Source organism: Mobula hypostoma, chromosome 1 (assembly GCF_963921235.1).
Source record: "Mobula hypostoma chromosome 1, sMobHyp1.1, whole genome shotgun sequence".
Lineage (NCBI taxonomy): Eukaryota > Metazoa > Chordata > Chondrichthyes > Myliobatiformes > Myliobatidae > Mobula > Mobula hypostoma.
In genome coordinates, this window is record NC_086097.1 from 50,667,736 (window position 1) to 50,692,806 (window position 25,071).

Here is a 25,071-nt window from a genome sequence, read left to right on the forward strand (position 1 = left end):
AAACTTTCTAGCAGAGGCTAGCAGGTTTTTAATCCAGGATCTCCGTATTTAGCAGCATTCATTTTCATATCAATCCTGGCCAGATTTCCAGTCCTTGCTGCTGAAAAGCATCTCCATAGCGTGATGCTACCCCCACCATACTTCACAGTAGGGATGGTGTTACCCAGTTGATGCACAGCATGAGATTTACGCCACACGTACCACTTGGTGTTGAGGTCAAAATGTTCCACTCATCTGTCTACAATACTTTCTTCCATATCTTTACAGTATCTGCTCAGTGACACTTTGCAAAGTCTTTACTGGCAAGCATATGTGCACTTTTTTTTAAAAAAGCCAAGGCTTCCTCCTTGCCAGTCTTCCATAAATACCCTTTTTGTGCAAGGCCTTAGAGATCATGGAGTCATGAACTTCATTTCTAGTTACAGCCACTGATTTCTGCAGCTCACTCAGAGTGACTCTTAGCATCACAGTAGCCTTACTGAGAAGTGCCATTCTTCTCTGGTGACTAAGTTTGGAGGGGTGGCCTGATCTCAGCAATGTAACTGTGGTTTCATATTTTTTTCCACTTTCTTTACAGCAGATTGCACTGAGCTCCAAGGTATGTTCAGTGCCTTTGAGATTGTCTTGTACCCTTACCCCAGATTTGTGTTTCTCTGTCATTTCCCAGATGTGTCTTGAATGCTCTTATTTTTATTTTAGTTTGGTCAGTTGAAAATCTACCATATTGTTGGACCTAGCAAAGAGAAAGGGTATTTATTGTAATAAATTTATTGAAAACAGGTGACCCTCCAATTTTCTACATCAACAAATTGGGGGAGTTGGTAAGGGAATACTGTTTATTGCACTTGTGGAAAGTTGGTGTAGTAATTACAAAATTTTGGTTTTTAATTTTTAGTAAATTGGGCAGGTTTTGGAATTTTTCTTTTGATTGGACATGTTGCACTCAAAATAATCCTTCTTCAATATATTTTAAATTTAGAAAATGAGATGGTAAAATGTGAAAATAGTTGTGGGGGCTGAATACTTTTTCCAATGCATTGCACATACATCTTAAAAGCTTGAGAGGGAAGTCAGTTGAAAAGAAATAGCATTTCTAAATCAAAGCAAAAAAAAAGAGAGAGAGACAGAGACAGAGACAGAGACACACTTTATCAAAAAACTGGTCAAGTTTTAGGAAACTATTTGAGGTCACCAAAACTGAAGGGTACACTTCAGGAAAATTATTTCTGGCATATCAGTAATTTAGAATTAAAGTGAGTTATATTTTGTTTTACTTTTGTTATAATATGGATTGCAAAATCACTCAGGAAACAAGTATATTTTGATGGTCATTTTTTTTAAATTTCAAAGAGTATATGCAACTTGATTAATAGTTTTTTCAGTGAGACATTGGCAAAACTAGGTGGACAAAAACTCCCTCTCCTCAAATTTCCCACTCTTTTACATCACTTTAAAATAATTTTGGACACTTCATCAATGAAACATGTAAAACCTTTACAGTCCCTTAGGGTTTATCCTGTTTACCAGGTCAAGTCAAGAAAGTAGTAGAGTAAATTTATCATAGTATCAGAGTGAATAAATTATACTGCTACATTTATAATAAAACATAAATTAGGAAAGAATAACATAAAATAAATTTCCACATGAAAATAAACAACAAAAATATTAAACAGTTAAGCACATTCTTGTTCATAAAGAAACATTCAAACACATTCCAAGATTAAGGTAAAGCTAGCACAGTTACATTTCAATAATAATCTTTCTATCAGCAATTTAACAACTTACACGAGCAGTAAACAGTTTGTTGTTGGATGCAAAAGGTTCCCTGAAGACTTTTATAATAAGATTCAATTCACGCAGATACTGCCTTTCCTCTGCAATTTCAGCTTTCACTAAGTCATAGTAATTCTGCTCATCGGTCACATTTGACCCATCATCTCCCAATGAAGATAGACCAATATCATCCTGGTCAAACATGTCCATCAGGACCTGAAAAGAAAATTGAGGCAAAGACTAATAATTTTTTAACATTTACTGTAAAGAAAAAAGTGCATTACCTTTATTTAAGAAAATGAAGACAACAAGTTAAAATTTAGATGCAAACACTGCTTCCAAATCATTTCTAGGTCAGGGGAGTTTCACCAGAAATTTTACATATCAAGAGTATTAAAGATGCTTTAAAAAACTACACCGAACAGTAACAGACATAACAGTGATCCTCATCACCATAAACCTGCATTAAATCAGATATAGCTGCATTATGGAAATGCAGTCAACATTCATCTGTAGTGTACTAATAATGTATGGAGCCTTCCTGGATTTCAGCAGTTGAATAGAAGTTTTAGGAAAGACAGCAATGACATCTGACCTGTGATGCAAGGCACCCAAATATTTAGAAAATATACCAAAAGTGTACAGGGGAAGATTTTAACAAAAAGTCAAATTACAGATGAAATTAAAAGCTAGTTAGCAAATGAAATAAGAAGTGGATAGAAATGTGATGGTGGTGGCGGGGGGGGGGGGACTTGTCATATCGTCATTTGTCTGTATTCAAGTATATAGCTCAATAACAGTTGAACTTGAACTTCATTGATGCCATCAAAAGGCTCAGTCTTAGTAGAGGTAGGGTACAAGGAGTACGAAATATTTGTGGAAAATTTTGCTCATTTGACTTGCCCTACATTAAAGCAATTCAGATAAAATTTAACTGACAATATTCTGATAATATTCACAATAAACTATTGAGAATCAGGTATAATGATATCTGTTGCTTTCACCTTTCCACAAGCTAAAAGATAAATAATAGCCAAATTAGTCTGCTTTCTGTGTTACAGCAGCAAGGTTTGCTGTTTAATTCAGTAATTAGCAGTCAGCAGTTCATGTCTTTAAAATATCCAAATGTCCTCCAACGCTAGACTCCACATGAAGAATTTTTGACAGCATTGACCGCAGGCCAAGTATAGGGTTGTGGTGTACTTGGCTGTTGGAGTTTTGCTCAATAGCCAAGATTTCAAGATTCAAGATTGTTTAATGTAATTTCCAGTACACAAGTTAAAGGAGAATGAAATAATTATTACTCTGGAACTGATGCAGCACAAAAAAAATACACAATAATAAAAAAAATCAATATATATATATATATTAATTAGATATATATAAAAATAATAATGGTATGTCCATAAAGTGATGCTAGGCACTACAGGAGCATCTGTACTTAAGATGACTGACGGGAAGTAATAAAGTAGTGCTGGAAGGGGTGGGTTAATGGCTGGAGGTGTTGATTAGCTTTAACGCTTGGGGATTTGATCTCACAGTATTAAAAACCCTGAACACAGGGCCACATTGCAAGAGATCAACATATTGGAGAAATCAAATTCCCACTGATGTTAGTGTGCTGTGCAAGTCTAAAACTTTCCTCAGGAGGTTGAGGTAAGCCTCCTGCACTCACTATGAAATGCACAGAGTGGAGTAATAAAATGCTCTGGAAATAAATCCACTACCATTTTAAATCCCCTTCAATGATGAGCTGATGCAGCCTTTCTCCGAGATAGAAGCAGCAGCTAAGTTACATTTCAGTTCTTCTGCTTCACCTAATCCATCAAAATCCAAATATTTATTCTTGCATCATGTAGGTCTTTCTCATCTGAATTTCCTGCCAATTGTAAGCCAGTCCTGCCAACTGCTGACCAACTTGCCAGAGTAGTAATTTTTCCTTCTTCAGATCTGTCTGGTCTCCCAAGCAGATCTGATCCCGACTGTCAAGGCCCTGCACAATATCTGAAAATACCCCATGGTTTAGCCAACTGTCAAAATGGATCACTATACCAGGCATGCTTCCTGGAGATAGAAGAGGCTGCAGATGCTAGAATCTGGAGCAAAAAAAAAGACCTGTAAAGGCAAACTTCAGCTGGTCTAGTTGCATCTGTGGGAGGCAAAGGGTTGTCCAACATTTCAAGTTGAGGCCCTCTATCAGGGCTGATGGCTGAGAGCAGAGAGGGTAAGTAGCCAATATAAGGAAGAGAATGATAGGGGTAAAATGAAGAGAATGATAGGGGTAAGCAGGTAATGCATGGAACCAGGTGACAAGGGAGATAAAGATTAGATGGAGACAGGTGAGGAAGGAGAGAGTCAAAAGCCAATGGCAGATGGATAACAGGTAGAGACAGATAAGGGGCAAGTAAAGGGTGCAAATGGAGCCATGTGGAATGGAAGATGGGGGTGGAGGTAGAGATAGAGACAGAAAGTTGGTAAGTGGATACAAGGTGCTGCAGATGCTGCAGTCTGATAAGCAGCAGGTAAGTGTTAAATAAGACTTCTGAAAATTAAGAACATTTATAAAGTTATTGTCCAAACTAAATTAAACCGTTTAAAATGGATTTATTAGTCATCTAACTTTCTTGCAGCAGTTCCTCTCCACTCAACAGAAGGGACACCATTCTTCCCAAGTATGAATGCTAGGGAAATACTGCCCCAAGGTGTCTGAATTCAGAACACAGTCTAAAAATTTTTGGCAAAGTGCAGATAACAGGTTTGGATTTCCACACCAACATAATTAAGTAACTATACAAAGCCAATTTGAGATCAATAATCTGACAAGAGAAAAAAGTACAACAATGGAAGAAGTGCTACTATAAGGGTACTAAAAAAAAAACTATTATAGAGAAAAGAAATTAGCTTAATTGCTCCATTACCAAGAATGGAAATCAATATTACTATTTAACTATCACAGTACAAGGACATTGAAGTTTAGATGTACTGATGCTCTAAGCACTGAATAAGTAAAATGGATAAGTTTATTAACCCTCCTGCAATCACAATGGGATTCAGGAGCTTTAAATACTGATAAGAAAATATTACATTATTTTATGAATAGACTAGGAGTAACAGTAAAAACGTAAAATGAACTGAGAAATATACATAAAACTACATACATGGTTTGTCTGCAATACAGCTGATTAAGGAACATACAAAATGCTGAAGGAACTCAAGCCAGGCAGCATCTATGGAACAGTCCACTGTTTATTCATTTCCATTGATGCTGCCTGAACTGCTGAGTTCCTCCAGCAATTTTGTGTGCATTGCTTTGGATTTCCAGCATCTGCACAATTTCTCATGTTTATGATGTAGCTGATTAACAAGTTTATGTATTGATTTACAGTACAGGAATAGTGAATTGATGCTTACCTTATCTGCACACATCGATACTTTAATGTCCTGCTGTGAAATTTCATAATGTCGAATATTGCCAACATAGTTTCCAGCAAGTTTTAGAATGTCAGCTGAAATGTACTCCAGCACAGCCACTATATAAAGGGAAATCTGATAATCCACTTTATAACCCAGCACATCCTGCAAACAAAACAAATGCTATATAAATTTTAAGCATGAAGATAGAAACTGCAGGAATACCTTGTGTCAGGTTAGCACCTACAAAGAGAGCACCTACAACGAGATCTAGGTGTTCTTGTACATCAGTCACTGAAAGCAAGCATGCAAGTACAGCAGGCAGTAAAGAAAGCTAATGACATGCTGGCCTTCATAACAAGGGGAATTAAGTATAAGAACAAAGAGGTCCTTCTGCAGCTGTACAGGGCCCTGGTGAGACCACACCTGGAGTACTGAGTGCAGATCTGGTCTCCAAATTTGAGGAAGGACATTCTTGCTATTGAGGGAGTGCAGTGTAGGTTCACAAAGTTAATTCCCGGGATGGCAGGACTGTCATATGTCGAAAGATTGGAGCGACTGGGATTGTATACTCTGGAATTTAGAAGGCTGAGAGGGGATCTTATTGAAACATATAAGATTATTAAGGGATTGGACATGCTGGAAGGAGGAAGCATGTTCCCGCTGATGGGTGAGTCCAGAACCAGAGGCCACAGTTTAAGAATAAGGGGTAGGCCATTTAGAACGGAGTTGAGGAAAAACTTTTTCACCCAGAGAATGGTGGATATATGGAATGCTCTGCCCCAGAAGGCTGTGGAGGCCAAGTCTCTGGATGCTTTCAAGAAAGAGGTGGATAGAGCTCTTAAAGATAGCAGAATCAAAGGTTATAGGGATAAGGCAGGAACTGGATATTGATTGTGGATGATCAGCCATGATCACAGTGAATGGTGGTGCTGGCTCGAAGGACATAATGGCCTACTCCTGCACCTATTGTCCATTGACAGAAAGAGTGAATGGTTCAAGTCAATAGCCATTCATCTCAAATCAGAAAAAGTTAAAACACTTTTTAAGATGTAGAGAAGGATAAGGGGAAAGGAAGGAAAGAGAAATAAATTGGAGAGAGCAAGTGACAAAATGAATGAAAGTGAAAAGTAAAAACACGTGGTAATAGGAAAAACAAGGCCAGAATGGCGATGTAAAATCATGATCTGAGTTTACAGAAAAAGGGAAGAACTATAGTAAATTGAGTGCAGAAGTTCCTGCTCAGAAGACAAATTCCAATTCATCATAATTGTGAAGTAGCTAGAGGTAAGAGAGAACACATCAGTACTAAATCAAGACCTTGGCAAAAAAAACAACCAAATTGAGGAAGAAAAACTGCAATTTAAACAATTGTTGAAAATAAGTCTTACTTGAGCCACTGAAACAAAAAATTAACAGATCAACAGAAAGATAGGCTAAGTGACAACCACAATTATTTACATGGTTGCATAGGGTCTCTGAAAGAGTAACTTACTTTTGAGCTTCTCTGAAGCATTTTGTATCTTTGCATTCTGAAAGCTACTATTTATGCTTTCCAACCCCCTGCTAAACTAACTTTTCCTTACTTCCCTCAACTCCTCTAATAGTGATCTTAAATTTATTACCTTCAGATACCTCTTCAAGAATCAGTTGATTTTTGAAATATCAATTTTTTTTAATATAAAAGTTAAGCGATTAAACAAATTCAACTTGTCACTGATCTTCATACCCACAGAAACTCTTCAACTACCTTTAAAACCCGAATTAGGTTCATCCTGGATCTCGTTATGAAAACATCCCAATTCTTTGACTGCTACTTAACATTTCATTCCTGCTAAAATTTGTGTGAAATATATCATGAGTTTGCCCAGAAATGCTTGCTATATTCTAATTATAATCATGACATCAACATTTTCCAAATATTCAACATCACTGCCTTTTTAAATTCAACACCCTTTCCAGATACATTATAAAATGATTCTTGAAATTTGAACAGAAATTCTTGAGGTTTTAATGAAAACATGAATATTTAATCCTCATCTCAGGCTCTTGAAAGAAATGGAAATCACAAATTCTGAATTACATCCACGTTGATTCTGTTTTAATGCAATTCTCAAATCAGCATACTGATGGAAGATGCCGACACTTAAGGGATCAGTGATGGTGAACATCATAAAATAGTGCTATCAGGCAACACCGTCAAAGATTCATTGAAAGATGTCTAGCTGGATTTCACCATTACCACTCATCTTAAGATTACATCCAAGCTTTGACATCAAAGCAGCATTTGACCAAGCATGGCATCGTGGGGCCCTGATAAAGTAAAATCAATGAGTATCACAGGGAAACCAGTCAAACAGCTGCAATCATACCTCACGGTAAAACGAATGAGCTCGTTGAGATTAATCACTTCAGCGCCACACATCACTGTACGTGTTCCTCAGGGCAGTTGTCTCAGCCCCAGCCATCTTCAGCTCCTCCATCAATGACTTCCTTCCAATAAGGTCAGAAGTGGGAATGTTTGCTGATAATTACACAAGTTCAATTCCCTTCACAACTCCTCAGCTAATGAAGCAGTAAAAGCTTGTTTTCAGCTATCCCTAGACAACATGCAGCCAGAGTGATAAGCAGCAAGTAACATCTGCACTACAGAAGAGCTAAACAATGACCATCACCAACCACTTACCCTTAATATTCAATAGCATCACTATTGCTGAGTTAATTAACATCAAAGATGAAGCCACACTCAGGTTGGAGGAACAACACCTTATATTCCGTCTGGGTAGCCTCCAACCTGATGGCATGAACATCGACTTCTCTAACTTCCACTAATGCCCCACCTCCCCCTCGTACCCCATCCGTTACTTATTTATATACACACATTTTCTCTCTCTCTCTCCTTTTTCTCCCTCTGTCCCTCTGACTATACCCCTTGCCTATCCTCTGGGTTCCCCCCCCCCTTGACTTTCTCCCTGGACCTCCTGTCCCATGATCCTCTCATATCCCTTTTGCCAATCACCTGTCCAGCTCTTGGCTCCATCCCTCCCCCTCCTGTCTTCTCCTATCATTTTGGATCTCCCCCTCCCACTTTCAAATCTCTTACTAACTCTTCCTTCAGTTAGTCCTGACGAAGAGTCTCGGCCTGAAACGTCGACTGTACCTCTTCCTAGAGATGCTGCCTGGCCTGCTGCGTTCACCAGCAACTTTGATGTGTGTTGCTTGAATTTCCAGCATCTGCAGAATTCCTGTTGTTAACATCAATGTTGGGGATGAGGAAACTCCTGATATTTAACCACACCTGACACATATTGCTTGGCAAAAACAGAGGTTGGGTTTTCTGAAGCTAGTAACTCACATTCAAACAGACATGGGCCCTAGTTACAGCTGTCTTTTTGTCAGATACATGGAACAATCCTTCCTCCTAATTTATTTGGGACCCCTTTCTCAACTCCATTACTTTGATGACTGCACTGAAGTCTCATCTTGCATTCATATAGAACCAGAATTTAAAAAAAAACATACATTTTCTGCCAATTTCCAACCTGCTTCCACATTTCTGTGGTACACCTGACATGTCCCTTCCTGCATTTGTCTCCAACTCAAGAGAAGTTTTCATAGTTCACACCTTTTATAGCTGATGTGCTAACCTTTATAAAAGCTTGGCATCTTTAAGCCCAGATACCCAAGCTACCTGGATCATGTACCCCTTCAAACTGCCTCCTATAAGGAAACCATTCCTTTGTACCCAGTTTATTTAGACCATAAGATATAGGAGCAGAAGTAGGCCATTCGGCCCATCGAGTCTGCTCTGCCATTCAATCAAGGGCTGATCTAATTGTATCCAATCATCCCCTGCTTTCTCTTCAAACCCTTTGAGATCTGAGATCTGAAATCCCCCTCATTCTCCTGAAATCCAGGGAATACAGCTGAAGAGCTGCCAGACGTTCCTCATACGGTAACCCTTTCATTCCTGGAATCATTCTCGGGAATCTTCTCTGAACACTCACCAATGTCAGTATATCCTTTCCAAATAAAGAACCCAAAACTGCCCACAATACTTCGAATGTGGTCTCACGAGTGCCTTATAGAGCCTATTGAGCCTCAACATCACATCCCTGCTCTTATATTCTATACCTCTAGAAATGAATGCTAGCATTGCATTAGCCTTCTTCACCACTAGCTCAACCTGTAGGTTAACCTTTAGGGTATCCTGCACAATGACTCCCAAGTCCCTCTGCATCTCTACATTTTGAATTCTCTCTCCATCTAAATAATAATCTGCCCATTTATTTCTTCCACCAAAGTGCATGACCATACACTTTCCAACATTGTATTTCAATCGCCTCTTCTTTGCCCATTCCCCTAAACTATCCAGGTCTCCCTGCAGGTTCTCCATTTCCTCAACACTACCCGCTCCTCCACCTATCTTTGTATCACTGGCAAATTTAGCCACAAATCCATAGTCCAAATCATTGACTTACATGGTAAAAAGCAGCGGTCCCAACACCGACCCTGTGGAACTCCACTGCTAACTGGCAGCCAGCCAGAATAGGTTCCCTTTATTCCCACTGTGCTTTCTGCTGACCAGCCAATGCTCTGCCCATGCTAGTAACTTCCCTGTAATTCCATGGGCTCTTATCTTGCTAAGCAGCCTCATGAGCAGCACCTTGTCAAAGGCCTTCTGAAAATCCAAGTACATCACGTCTACTGCATCTCCTTTGTCTACTCTGCTTGTAAATTCCTCAAAGAATTGCAGTAGGTCTGTCAGGCAGGATTTTCCTTTCAGGAAACCATGCTGGCTTTGGCCTATCTTGTCATGTGCCTCCAGGTACTCTGTAATCTCACCCCTAACAATCGATTTCAACAACTTCCCAACCACTGACGTCAGGCTAACAGGTCTATAGTTTCCTTTCTGCTGCCTCCCACCCTTCTTAAATAGCGCAGTAACATTTACAATTTTCCAGTCATCCGGTACAATGCCAGAATCTATCAATTCTTGAAAGATCATTGTTAATGCCTCCACAATCTCTCCAGCTACTTCCTTCAGAACCCAAGGGTGCATTCCATCAGGTCCAGGAGATTTATCCACCCTCAGACCATTAAGCTTCCTGAGCACCTTCCCAGTCGTAATTTTCACTGCACAAACCTCACTTCTCTGACACTCTTGAATGTCCGGTATACTGCAGACGTCTTCCACTATGAACAATGATGCAAAATGTGCATTCAGTTCCTCTACCATCTCTGCGTCTCCCACTTACAATATCCCCAGCATCATTTTCTAAAGGTCCTCTCTCTATCCTCGACTCTCTTACCCTTTATATACTTAAAAAGTTTTTAGTATCTTCTTTGATATTAATCGCCAACTTCCTTTCATAATTCATCTTTTCCTTCCTAATGACCTTCTCAGTTTCCTTCTGCAAGTTTTTAAAAAGCTTCCCAATCCTCTCTCTTCCCACTAGCTTTGGCTTCATGTATGCCCTCTCTTTTGCTTTTACTTTGGCTCTGACTTCACTTGTCAGCCACGCAGTGTCCTTCTTCCATTCAATTCTTATTTGGAATACATCTGTCTTGCACTTCCCTCATTTTTTGCAGAAACTTCAGCCATTACTGCTCTGCTGTCCTTCCTGCTCATGTCCCTTTCCAGTCAACTTTGGCCAGTTCCCCTCTCAAGCCATTGTAATTTCCTTTACTCCACTGAAATACCAACACATTGAAATTTAGTTTCTCCTCCTCAAATTTCAAAGTGAACTTGATCATATTGCGATCACTGTTCCCTAAGGGTTCCTTAACCTTAAGTTCTCTTATCACCTCCGGATCATTGCACAACATCCAATCCAGCACAGCCAATCCCTAGTGGGCTCAACAATAAGCTGTTCTAAAAAGCCATCCCTTAGACATTCTACAAATTCTCTCTCGAGGTCCAGTACTGGCCTGGTTTTCCCAGTCCACGTTCATGTTAAAATCCCCAATGGTTATCATGACATTGTCTTTCTGACACCTCTTTTCTATCTCCTGCCGTGATTTGCAATCCACATCCCGGCTGCTATTTGAAGGCCTGTATACAACTGCCATTAGGGTCCTTTTACCCTTGCCATTTCTTAACTCAACCCATAGAGACTCTACACCTTCCGATCCTATGTCATCGCTTTCTAATGATTTAATATTATTTCTTACACTCAGGGCCACACCACCCCCTGTGCCTACTAACCTATCTTTCCAACAAACACACCGTATATCCTTGGACATTCAACTCCCAATGGCGGCCATCGTTTAGCCAAGTTTCAGAAATGGCCACAATGTCATACTTGCCAATCTGTAGCTGAATTTCAAGATCGTCCATTTTATTTTTTTTATATACTGCATGCACTCAAATACAACACTTTCAGTCCAGTATTTGTTGCTTTCTACTGCACCACACCTCTACTACCCTGTGAATGTGCCTCATCTCCTGCCTGTCCTTTCGATCATCTCTGTTACATATATTCCAATGCCTTCCCCTCTGATGTAGTTGAAATGTCCTCCTTTCTCAAACATAGCTTCCCACTCCTATAGTGGAAGGAGGTGTTTATCACATTTCCTCTATGTCCTGCATGTCTACTCTTAATCCCTCCCCCGGGACAGAACAAAATTAAGAGTCCCACCCCACCAGCCTCTGCATTCACCATATTATCCTTGATCATTTCTGCCAGCACCAACACAATCCCACCAATTCTCACTTTTTCCCCTCTCCTTCCCTGTCCTCATTTTCTAGGGGCTGCTTATTTCATTAATTATTGGCCTGCTCTTGCATCCTCAACTGCCAACCCACCTCACAACAGTGCCCAAGGCAACCAGAGGAAATGAAACACTTGTCACTTATTCTCCTCGCTTCCTACCATCTAGATGATTCACTCACACTACTTCTAATCTTCTGTACTGCATTCAGTATTTACAATGTAGTCTCCTCTACAATGGAGAAACCAAATACAGATTGGATGATCACTTTGCAGGACTCCTGCTCAATCAGCAGCAGAGATCCTCAGCTTTCTGTTTCATGCCGTTTCAATTCTCAACCCCACTCCCAATCCTGAGCATCTATCTGCAGACTCCTCACTGTCCAGGTGAGGCCCAAGGCAAACTAGAAAACAACATATTGTTCTTCTATTCTGAATTCTTCCCCCTTCCTTTCTATAGATGCTGCCAGACTTGTTGGAGTTCCTCCATTGTGTGTTGCTCCGGATTTCCAGCATCTGCAGAATCTCATACTTATGAGCAACATATTTCCTTTGTTCAGGCACTTCACAACTTTTGGAGTTTTCCAACTTTGGGTGAACTGCATTCTGTTGTTTTCACCCCCATGCTTCTGCCTCTTTCTCACTCCGTTTCTTTAAAATCCCTAAGTCAGTAATAACGTTCTGATCACATCTAACCCGTCTTAGCCCATCTTCAAATTATCTTCTATCTTGTACCCCAGTCCTCTCCAGCTCTATTTTGAAAACTGCAAACCCACCAGTCTTCTCCCAAGTTCTCAGAAAGGGTCACTGACCTGAAATTTTAACCAGTCTCTCTTTTTACAGAAGCTGCTTGACTGAGTTCTTTCAGAATTTCCGTTTTAGATACCGACATCTGCAGTTTTATTTGCTTTTCCCCATTCACTTTCATCATGGACAAAGCAGCCCACTCACTGCCAGCCTATCTACCACCAGTGTACTGCAGCTGCATCATGTAGATAACCACTTGCTTAGACCACTTCGACAGCAATGCTCAAAGCCAAAACCATTACCAAGAACAAGGCTATTAGGAGCATGGCAGTGCCACCACGTGGTGCAGAGTCCCCTCAAATTCATGCACGTAATCATTTGGAACTACACCACCATTCCTGCAGTGGCACTAGCTTAACCCTGGAACTCCCTCACCAACACCATCATGAGAGAACCTTGAACAGCAAGACTCTACCGTTCAGAAAGGTAAAGGATCATCTAGTATGGGCAACAACGAAATGAATAAAACAAAAAGAAATTCTGTGTTGCCCTGATTACACAAACCTTCCCCAACACCACTATTACGTTTATCCCCTCCCCTCCTCATCCCTCTTAGTAAGGATAAAAAAACATGACACTTCCAGTGCAATCCAAATTTAAGCCACATCAAGCTTTAACAACTGTATCCTAGGCATATTTAGTCATTATTCAATTTTGTAACAAATACTTCGTTTTCAAATCAAACAAATAAACTCCAGTTTTTTTTAACATTAACCTCATTCCAAATTAAACACAAAGTACGACTTTGACAGGTTCCAGTAACTCGTTAAGCAAGAAATAGGAAATGGGCCTGAAGATTACAAACCTACAGAGGTTTTCACGGCTGCTACTTTGCAAAAATTTCTGCAAGTTCACTTTGGGATTCAATCTTCATGAACAATTCTGGGTGAATGTGACATTTTACCCCATGATGCTATAGAAAGCCACATCTCACACTGCAGATGGCAAGAAAATTTATTTGCTTGCTAAGATATAATACAATGAATGTGTGAAGATAGCTAAATGATATTACTAATGGCACGACACATACCCATGTAAAAGATTACCCAAATAAATCTGAAAGGATTAAAAATTACAAACAAACATCACATCCACAGAACACAAACCACACCTTCAGCATCTCTTCCATTACAGAGTTCCCCAGAATACTGCCACCTCACAAAACAATCTGCTTTCCTGCTAGGTTTTTTTTCTAAAAAAAAAATAGGGCAAGACCCTGATAAGTGTATATTAGTACTGCATTATTGTATGCAATTAATTTCAAATATGCAAATCAAGTTTATTCATATTGCTGATCAGCATGCGATAACATCAGCCCCTCAAAACTAATCAATAAGTTCCTACACCTTGGCCTTAATACCTCCCTGTGGAATTTAGTCATAGTTTATTGATCCTGGGGGAAATTGGTTTTCGTTACAGTTGCACCATAAATAATTAAATAGTAATAAAACCATAAATAGTTAAATAGTAATATGTAAATTATGCCAGGAAATAAGTCCAGGACCAGCCTATTGGCTCAGGGTGTCTGACCCTCCAAGGGAGGAGTTGTAAAGTTTGATGGCCACAGGCAGGAATGACTTCCTATGACGCTCCGTGTTGCATCTCGGTGGAATGAGTCTCTGGCTGAACGTACTCCTGTGCCCACCCAGTACATTATGTAGTGGATGGGAGACATTGTCCAAGATGGCATGCAATTTGGACAGCATCCTCTTTTCAGACACCACCATCAGAGAGTCCAGTTCCATCCCCACAACATCACTGGCCTTACGAATGAGTTTGTTGATTCTGTTGGTGTCTGATACCCCCAGCCTGCTGCCCCAGCACACAACAGCAAACATGATAGCACTGGCCACCACAGACTCGTAGAACATCCTCAGCATCGTCCGGCAGATGTTAAAGGACCTCAGTCTCCTCAGGAAATAGAGACGGCTCTGACCCTTCTTGTAGACAGCCTCAGTGTTCTTTGACCAGTCCAGTTTATTGTCAATTTGTATTCCCAGGTATTTGTAATCCTCCACCATGTCCACAGTGACCCCCTGGATGGAAACAGGGGTCGCCGGTACCTTAGCTCTCCTCAGGTCTACCACCAGCTCCTTAGTCTTTTTCACATTAAGCTGCAGATAATTCTGCTCACACCATGTGACAAAGTTTCCTACCATAGCCCTGTATTCAGCCTCGTCTCCCTTGCTGATGCATCCAACAATGGCAGAGTCATCAAAAAACTTCTGAAGATGACAAGACTCTGTGCAGTAGTTGAAGTCCGAGGTGTAAATGGTGAAGAGAAAGGGAGACAAGACAGTCCCCTGTGGAGCCCCAGTGCTGCTGATCACTCTATCGGACACACAGTGTTGTAAGCACATGTACTGTGGTCTGCCAGTCAGGTAATCAAGAATCCATGACACCAGGAAAGCATCCACCTGCATCGCTGTCAGCTTCTCCCCAGCAGAGCAGGGCGGATGGATGTTGAACGCACTGGAGAAGTCAAAAAACATGACCCTCACTGTGCTCGCTGGCTTGACCAGGTGGCACTCCAGTAGGCGAACCGGAGGGGATCTAAGTGTGGCCTGACCATAGGCCGGAGCAGCTCCAGAACAAGTCTCTCCAGGGTCTTCATGATGTGGGAGGTCAATACCACCGATCCTCGACCTCCTCACTTGCAGACCCCAGTCAGTTCACATTGGCAACAACATCTCCTCCATGGTTTCCATCAGCACAGGTGCCTCACAAGGCTGTGCGCTTTGCTCCCTGTTCTACTTGCTTATGAATGTGTGGCTAAGCACAGCTCCAATGACATATTCAAGATTGCTGGTGACACCACTGTCGTTGGCCAAATCAAAGGTGGTGATGAATCAGCACATAGGAGGGAGATGAAAAATCTGTCTGAGTGGTGCCACAACAACAGCTCTCAGTCAATGTCAGCAAGACCAAGTAGCTATTATTGACTTCAGGAGAAGGAAACCAGAGGTCCATGAGCCAGTTCTCATGGAAGGATCTGTCCTGGGCCCAGCACGCAAGTACAATTAAGAAGAAAGCACAGAAGTGCCTCTACTTCCTTAGGAGTTTGCGAAGATCCAGCATGACATTTAAAATTTTGGCAAACTTCTACAGATGTGTAGTGGAGAGTATATTAACAGGCTGCACCACAGCCTGGTAGGAAAAAAATCAATGCCCTTAAACTGAAAATTTGACAAAAAAAATAAATGGAGGTAAAGTCCTCCCCACCATTGACAGCATCTACATGAAGCGCAGTCGCAGGAAAGCAGCATCCATCATCAGGGACCCCCTCCACCCAGGACATGCTCTCTTCACGAAGGTGGTACAGGGGCCTCAGGACCCAAACCACCAGGTTCAGAGACAGTTATTATCCCTCAGCCATCAGGCTCTTGAACAAAGTGGTTAACTTCACTTGCCACATCACTGGAATGTTCCCACAACCAGTGGACTCGCTTTCAAGGGCTCTTCATCGCATGCTCTCAATATTTATAGCTTATTTATTTATTTATTTATTACTAAATCTTTCTTTTTGTATCTGCAGTCTTTTTCTACACTGGTTGAATGCCCAAGTTGGTGCGGTCTTTCATTCATTCTGTTATGGTTATTATTCTATGGATTTATTGAGTAGGCCTGCAAGAAAATGAATCTCAGGGGTGTATTTGGTGACATATATAAAAAAGGAAGGTACGTCACATCCGGAGTTTCTCCGGTTAGCGGACGATTTCCCGCCACGCCTCTCTGACGTAGTGGGGTACCGCGTATGAGGCAAGTTACAGCAGTGGTTTGCCATTGCCTTCTGCCAAGTGAGTTTCTAAAGAGATCACCAGCTCGTAACCCAGCACAGATGGAAAGTGTGCAGAGGAGCCGGCTGGCTGGATTCAAACCCAGGACCTTTCATCCTGAAGTCCAACGCTGATGCCACTACGCCACCAGCTGGGTCAGTGGCATATATATATACATACTTTGATAATAAATTTACTTTGAACTTGGATCCTGACAGTACAGAATGTAAATAACACAAAATGCTTCAATTAAACCTACAGACAGAGAAACCAAGTAATGCCATTAGATTCATTTTGCCATGTTAGTCGAGAGTCAAAGAGCCAAGACGCACAGAATAGGTTCCTTGGATCACTATGTTAATGCCAAACATCAAGAGAATTTATATGTCATGGAAAACTTGCCACAATCAAAACCAATCCATTTGTAATAACTTAGCAGCTAATGCAGCTAAAGAATGTCAGAGTGCAAAATTAATGTTTAACAAGACTAAATACATATCCACATTACCAATACTTCATAGTGCACAAAATATTCTCAACCAGTTATTTGACAATTAAAATAAGCATTTAAGCAGTGTAATTCAGATTTTATGTTATATTTAATGCTAATTAAATGAATATAACACCAAAACAATTGTGCACCTTTAATAAAGGGTGTATTTTGTCCACTGGTAAAAGAAGAGGATTTCTCCGTTTACGTTTCTCAATAGCAGACTGTGCATCAGCGATAGCCCATTTATCAATTGGATGTGGGAAAGTCTTCTGAACACGCTCCTAAAGGGAATGATATAAATAAACATATGCATCATAAATATAATGTCAGAATAAGTAATGAGTTTCATCACTCACCATCCATACTTCAAAATATCTTTTACTGCAGTAAACTCCAAGATCCTCCAATATCAAAAACTAGAACAGATATTCCATAACCAGAATATTCAACTGAGAATCATTTGGAAGTTAGTGCCCATCAGTGAATTCCAATACAAATTCCATTGGAATAAATGCTTGGCTTGCAGTACCAATACAGAAAGCAATGTGTTAAAGTAACTAGCAAAACTCCAGTCAGCTATGCTTCTGTTTCTTGTCGAAAACTTTCACAACAATGTCTTGGCTTGGACTGCCAAGAAATTCTAGCACAGCAGTAGGGCACTGTCTCCTCTTTATGCCAAGTCTGAGTGGAATAAATGTAGTCTGGAAAGATCAAGCACGAAGTTAAACAATTAATTTTAGAAAGTTTAGTGTCCTAGTTGGTTATGGAGCTGTGAAGACCACGTTATTCAAGGACTGACCAGGTTCTCCAGGGCAACATGCTACAAATTTCCCTGCAATGCTCCAAAAACACCAATGCATGAACAATTGCATCAACCCATGTGCTACTGATGCAGAAATAGCAACAAAGGAAATCACGTCTTGAAATCACACCTGAATATCCAAAATGAAGCAAGGCTGCTCAGAAGTGATCTTTATAGTGTTCAACTCCTGGAAAAAAAATAACTTTCCATTTTCAAACACTGAAAAAAAAGAGTAATTTCCACAACTGAATTTCAAAACAGATGCCACCTCACTGTGTGAGCCATTGACAAAAGATGCCTTTCATCAAAGAAAAATCAAACTCTTACCCAAAACTGTCCCATTTAATACACTAACAAATTCAGGTACTATTTATGAGTAAATTAATTATGTCGACCAAAAGCTTCTTGTAAACATAATGGAGAATTATTAGAAAAGTGACTTTGAATGCAATCTTGAACCAAATAATTACTTAGTCAAAAGCACTCAAATAAACAGGATTGAAATGTATTTACTTCCCTTAACCAAGTAGATGCAGAATAGAAATAGATGTGGAAGTGCTAGTTTTTTTTTGTTATTGACTTAACATTCTGGTTAACATTTCCCAAGCCAACAAAACTTGTTAAAAATAAATACATAAATGGATGGTAGCAAATTTCAAAATCTACCAAGCACAGCAGAATCTTCATCTCCCATGGGGAACATCATCTTTCAACAAAAGTAAGCTGTACAAATGTGTCTTTTTTTTAGTTATCCATCTGTAATGAAGACCCAGGCTCATATCCTATTTTTGATTATATTTCTAAGGAAAGGTCTGTCTGCATTGACGCTGGCTGACCTGCTGAGTACTTTCAGCAAGTTCATGCAGTATCTACCTTAACTGTGTTCAGCTAACTTAGCGTTGGCTAGAGAATAAATCAGTATACAAGTGCCACAATGCTTTAGCAATCAAGTGAAGCATCAGTCACTTTATGTTTTTCAGTTTTAGTTGACAACATTATAACTGATGTTACATTTATCATCTTCAGATACCTCTTTGACATCCAAATTATCCCTTTTGACATTACAACTGTAGTCACTATTTTAAATAAATAATTTCAACTCAGTTCTTAACCTGTTCACTTCTTGTTTAATTCTCAAATGCCACAACCACCTTCATGATTGAATTTCTTCTCTCAAAAGGACTACTTCTAAAAGGTATTCTCAAATAAGTACTTTTATTTCCTCCCCCCAATGAATAACATTTGTATGTAAAATTTCTTCTGCTTTTTAAATCTGATAGGTTCAACTCTGCTAAATAAAACTCTTCAATGGTAATCTAAAAATTGAATATTGACAAAAGTACTGCTAAATCATTAACAATTAGACATTAAAATAAAGCAGCCAATAAATTCTTTAGCTAATAGAAAGGCATATTAATTCAGCTATATGCAATGCATTTTCCCGAAGAGTGTGCCACTACAAAATTCCATAGCTGTAAAGTCAGAGTTATACAACACTGAAACAGGCCCTTCAGCCCGATTCATCTATGCCCACCTTCATCCGACTTGGCCCATATTCCTCTACTCTTTTCCTAACTGTCCACTTCTTGTTTTCATAAGTGGTGTGACTGTACCTGCCTCTACCACCTCCAGCAACCTGTTCCATATACCCAGCAACCTTTATGTGAAAGATTGGCCCTTCAGGTCTCCTTCAAATGTTTCATGACGTCTTCGCTCTTGTCCTCAATATCCCTGATTGTGCAAGTAAGCAAGGTACACAGCTTCTAACTGCCTTACCCATCTGTCTCGCTATTTTCAGGGAGCAAAAACTTGCACTCCAGATCTCCCTGTCTGTCAACATTTCTAAAATTGCTGTCCAGCCAGTATCAGACAACCCAAAATGCAATAGCTCACTTGTCTGGATTAAATTTCAGTTTGATACTTTGAGGCCTTGAAAACCTTTAGGGTCAGATTACTAGTGATCAAGACTGAGGTAGCCATGTGAGATCATCCCCATTATATTAGCTGACTTCCAAGTGGTGGGTGAAAAACCCTATTGTGAGATAAAACCACAGAAGTGCTCTGCCCTTGGATGCCAACCTGCATTTCTCCAAAATGCAAGTGTCACCAGATCAGAAAAATGAAAGACCCACAAAGAAAACTCTGTACTCCACATGGACAAGTTTCTGGCTCCTTATTTGATTTCCTATTTAAAATGTTTAATCTCGTAGAGCTCATACCTTTCACCCCATGACAGAATTTCTAGACCAATGAATTTCAAAACTCCCAAATTAATTAATTTGAGCTTGTTCTCAAAAATGTTAAATTAGTCTGAATTCAAAACAAATTGAATTCTATACTGACATCCGATATCAATGTAGAATCGGAGTAAGCAATTCAGAGCAAGCAGTCTGATGGTGTGAATATGCTCTTGGTCTCTAAGTTGCTGAGAATCCAATACAATAATCAATTAGTACAAGCTTACTTCTGCAGACCAAGTTACACAGAATTACTTATGTAAGATAATTCAAACAGGCAGCCAAAAATATGATCAACTGCAGCAATTGACTTAATAGGAAATACTCAAGGATTGATTAAATGCAATATAGGATTGGAAAATGTAGAATCCTTGAGGGTAGGTAACAAAATTCAAGGATAAAAAGCAGATGGGAATTGTATACAGGCCTCTAAGTAGTAGCATGATGTGGCCTAAAAATTACAATGGAGACAGAATGGCATGTAAAAAGCGCAATGTAACAATAGTCATGGGGGATTTCAACATGCAGGTAGATTGGGAAAAATCAGGGTGGTGTTGGATCCCAAGGGAGGGAATTTGTAGAATACCCATGAGATGGCTTTTTAACAGCAGCTTGTGGTTGAGTCCACTTAGGGAAAGGCAGTTCAGGACTAGGTGTTGTGTAATGAACCAGATTTGATTAGCAAGATTAAGATAAAGGAGGCAGTGATCATACTCTTTAAGAAGGTAGAGTGGCAAAAGACAAGAAATTATAGGCCTGGTAGCTTGACCTCAGAAGATGCTGGAATCCATTATTAAGGAGGTGGCTTCTGGATACTCGCAGGCACGAGCTGAAATAGGCCAAAGTCAGCATTGCCTTCTGAAGGGGAAATCTTGCCAGACAAATCTGTTGGAATTCTTTAATGAAATACAGGCACGATATACAAAGAAACCATATGGGGCTGCTTAACAAGATAAGAGTCCATGGTATTACAGGAAAGATACTAGAAATGGATAGAAGATTGGCTGACGGGCAGGAGGCAAAGAGTATGAATAAAGGGGCCTTTTCTGGTCGGTTGGTGGTGACTAGCGGTGTTAAGCAGGGGACGGTGTCGGGACAGCTTCTTTTCAGGTTATATATCAATGATTTGTGTGATGTAATTGATGGCATTGCGGCCAAGTTTGAAGATGATATGAAGATAGGTGGAAAGACAAGTGATGTTGAAGGAGCAGGGAGTCTGCAAAAGGACTTAAGACAGATTGGGAGAATGGGCAAAGAAGTTACAGCTGGAATATAGTATAGGGATGTGTATGGTCATGCATATTGGTAGAAGGAATAAAGGTATGGACGATTTTCTGAACAGGGGAAAATTCAAAAATCAGAGGTGCAAAGGTATTTGGGAGTCCTTGTGCAGGATTCCCTGATGGTTAACTTACACATTGAGTCAGTGGTAAGGAAGGAAAATGCAATGTTAGCATTTGGACTAGAATACAGAAGCAAGGATATATTGCTGAGGCTCTATAAGGCATTGGTCAGACCACCTTGGAGTATTGAGTATCTTTGGGCCCCTCATCTAAGATGTCCTGACATTGGAGAGAATCCAGAGGAGGCTAATGAAAATGATTCTGGGAATGGAAAGGTTAATGTATGAGGAGTGTTTGATGGCTCTGGACCTCTACTCATTGGAATTTAGAAGAATGAGGGAGGGATCTTTTTAAAACCTATCGAATATTGAAAAACCTAGATAGGGTGAATGTGGAGCAGATGTTTCCTATAGTGGATGAATCTAAGACCATGGGGCACAGCCTCAGACTAGAGGGATGTCCATTTTGAAGAGAGATGAGGAAGAATTGTTTTAGCCAGAGTGTGGTGAATCTGTGCAATTCATTTCCACAGGCAGTTGCGGAGGCCAAGTGATTGAGTATACCTAAAGTGGGGCCTGATATGTTCTTGATTAGTAAAAGGGCATCAAAAGTTTGGGGAGAAGGCAGGAGAGGGAAAATAAATCAGCCATGACGGAATGGCAAAGGAGACTCAATGGACTGAATGGCCTAATTCAGCTCCAATGTCTTATATGTCATTGCCTTAGTCTATTCACAAATTGTAACGGTATGCAGTCATTATCAGCATATAGAAACTGGAGGATTAGATTTTACATTGGCAGTTACATGGCAATAGACTCAAGTTTAAACTTAGCCATTTAAGTCTTGCCGTAAATAAGAAAACTACTGGCCTATTTCTGAACCAGCTTAATGTGTTTCATGTATCAGTTTTCTCACTCATCTCAAAACAGTTCCCTTGTTATTTACTGCACATATTATACTAACGTCTCATCAATGCTGATGATAAATTTAAATGGTGCTGAACATAAACAATATTAATAGGTGTCATTTATTTTTATCCTCTGAAAGAATAGTACTTAACTCTTACCCCAACATCTTGAACAGTACGTGGTTGTGCAACACACAGCATATTTAATAACTGAAGTATCAATTCTTCTATGTAATAAAGGGCATCTTCCTTTGCTGAGAGGGTTGGATGTACCTGCCTCTGGACCTGCACCATGAAACAAAATTATAAAACATTTCAATTAATAAATTATAAATATTTTGTCCAGTAATAAATTTAGAGAAAACAATTTTAATCCCCATCCCTCCCATGGGACCTTCAAACCATTTGTTCCTGAGGACAGGAAGTTTCCGGCCCCCTTCTACTTAGCAAATTAAGACCACTTGCTGGTGTGGGAGGCAAACAAGTCCAACACAAGGCAAATCTTCCATTTCTCTGTCAACCATGTTATATTTGGCAAATCTTAAGTAAAAGAAAGTGACACACTAGAGGAAGTAATCCATGCCACGGGTGGCCTAAACAAACTGGTATTCATTGGAAACTGCTAATAGGTAGGGTGGTAAACAAAAAAACCCTTAATTTCAAAATAGAAACCTTATAAAAACAGAGGAAAATCTAGCTAGCTTTTCCTCTAGTCTGCCATACTAAAACCAAGACTCCTAAAACACACTACGTCAGACCTAAAGACAACAAAGCCACAAGATTTAATGAATCATATAGCCCTTTCGTCCCACCTGACCCGAACTAACCCTGATGCCGGTCTAAATAAATCCCATTTGCCTGCATCACTCAATATCTTTCCTATCTAAATATCTGCTCAATTTAAATCTGTGTGATTAATGTTTTTATAAAAGGTGGGGTAGGAGAAGGGTGTTTGGGGGGGTAGGCAAAAATAAGCTATTGGGATAAAACTCAAGTTTTCAGCATGCCCACAAACTGGAATCGGCAAGTCAAACAAACGCTGGGAAACAATAAAAGCTCCAATTTTTAAAATCCTCCAGAAACTTGGTAAGCACAAAAATGATCAAACTCATTAATTGGCCCTAACAGGTAGCTGGACAGGAGAAGTACATCACTTCTTATCACAAACTAATCCTGGATAGCCAGGAAATGTAATCACTCTTCAGCACCTGCATTATGAAAAAAACAAGCAAACGTAGACATAATTAAGTTATAATTATACACCTGCGGAGTCAGATATGCAAATGTACTATCTTAGAAATGTCCATGAGATTAAAGGTGCAAATATTTAAATCAACCAACGTGGAGCTTTTAACCAAGTGCACAAGAACAAATAATACCTCTTCAAATTACTGTTTGTTAACTCATAACAAGGGAAAATCATGTATCCACACCCACCACATAATTTCTTAGACACATGGATTTAAATAACAAGAGCTGCCAATTAATACTGTCAGTTATCTAACCTAACTCTCCAACTACTCTTGCCACAATTATAGACATCTCAGCCAGTGATTTTAACTAATTAATAACACAGCACCGAAGTGCCATTTTAAGCATTGATTGTCAGTGTGTATTTATATAGCAAAGTTTGTATTTAAATGCTATGATTTTGATGTTTCTGAACAACTTTTAGTTCATGACTTTTCATATGTTAGAATTTGATAAACAGTGATTAATTCATTGAACAGTTTGTACATACACTAATGACAACCTGCTGATAACGGGGGGAGAAAAATCAAAACTGGGTATTTGGCAAATCAGTTTGTGTCATTCATTCCCAGACGTAGGCAAGATATTACATATTGATGGCAGGTTGAAGTTTTATGTTTAGCAATTACGAATGTATTTGGTGTTTTTGATACAATTTCTTAGAGCTACAAACCTAGGGTCATTGTTATGCAGAGGAGGCTGACAGGGAGTTAATGGAACTAGCTGAGAACAACGATAAGAGTCAAAATCAGAGTCATAAAGAACCACAGGCAGAAACAGGCCCTCTGGCCCATCTATTCATTGCTGAACTGTTATTCTACCTAGTCCCATTGACCCACACCCAAACCACAGCCCTCCATACTTCTTTCTTCCATGTGCTGATCGAAATTTATCTTGAATGGTGAAATCAAACCTGCATTCACCACTTCTGTTGGCAGTTCATTATACACACTCACTCTCTGAGTGAAGAAATTCCTCCTCAGGTTCCCTGAAACATTTCACCTTTAACCCATGACCTCAGATCTAGCCTTACCGACACTTAGTGGAAAAAGTCTGCATGCATTTACCCTATCTGTACCCCTCATACTTTTGTATACTTCTGTGAAATCTCCCCTCATTCTCTTACACTCAAGGAAATAAAGCCCTAACCTATTCAATCTTTCCCTATAATTTGCGCAATTAATGTTCGGCAAAACAACTTCACAGAAGGGAAAAACTAATGGAGCAACTTCTGTGTTGTGTTACTTAGAGTGAAAAGACTCAAGTCTATTGCCAAAAATATGCAAGATAACTGCCAAGAACACAAACATTTAGCAGGGGAATCAGCTAGATGAGAAACAAATCTTCAAAATTCTTTTTTAGAACAACCAGATACATACTTCATAGGGGCCAAATGATTCTGGATTAGCTCAGAAGATAATCTAAAATGGCAGCTCATATTACTGAAGAAAGCCATGCAGAAAAGAGTGCAGCTATTTTCAAATTATGACAGTGTCAAGAGTCACAAAATGGTAATTCCGTACTCAGGTACAAAATAATCATGGAAATATGGATATCA

At 39.7% G+C, this 25,071-nt stretch overlaps 1 protein-coding gene across 2 annotated transcripts in view; it reads right to left on the reverse strand.

Moving 5' to 3' along the window:
• Nucleotides 1–25,071, reverse strand: part of sos2 (son of sevenless homolog 2 (Drosophila)) — a 115,337-nt gene that overhangs the window by 59,972 nt on the left and 30,294 nt on the right. For both annotated transcript variants that reach the window (XM_063048459.1, XM_063048468.1), the window contains exons 2-5: nucleotides 22,422–22,547; nucleotides 17,123–17,254; nucleotides 5,185–5,349; nucleotides 1,786–1,989 (exon numbers count right to left, since the gene is read on the reverse strand). In XM_063048459.1, coding sequence (XP_062904529.1) covers nucleotides 1,786–1,989; nucleotides 5,185–5,349; nucleotides 17,123–17,254; nucleotides 22,422–22,547 — 627 coding nt within the window. The remainder of the gene's footprint in view (nucleotides 1–1,785; nucleotides 1,990–5,184; nucleotides 5,350–17,122; nucleotides 17,255–22,421; nucleotides 22,548–25,071) is intronic.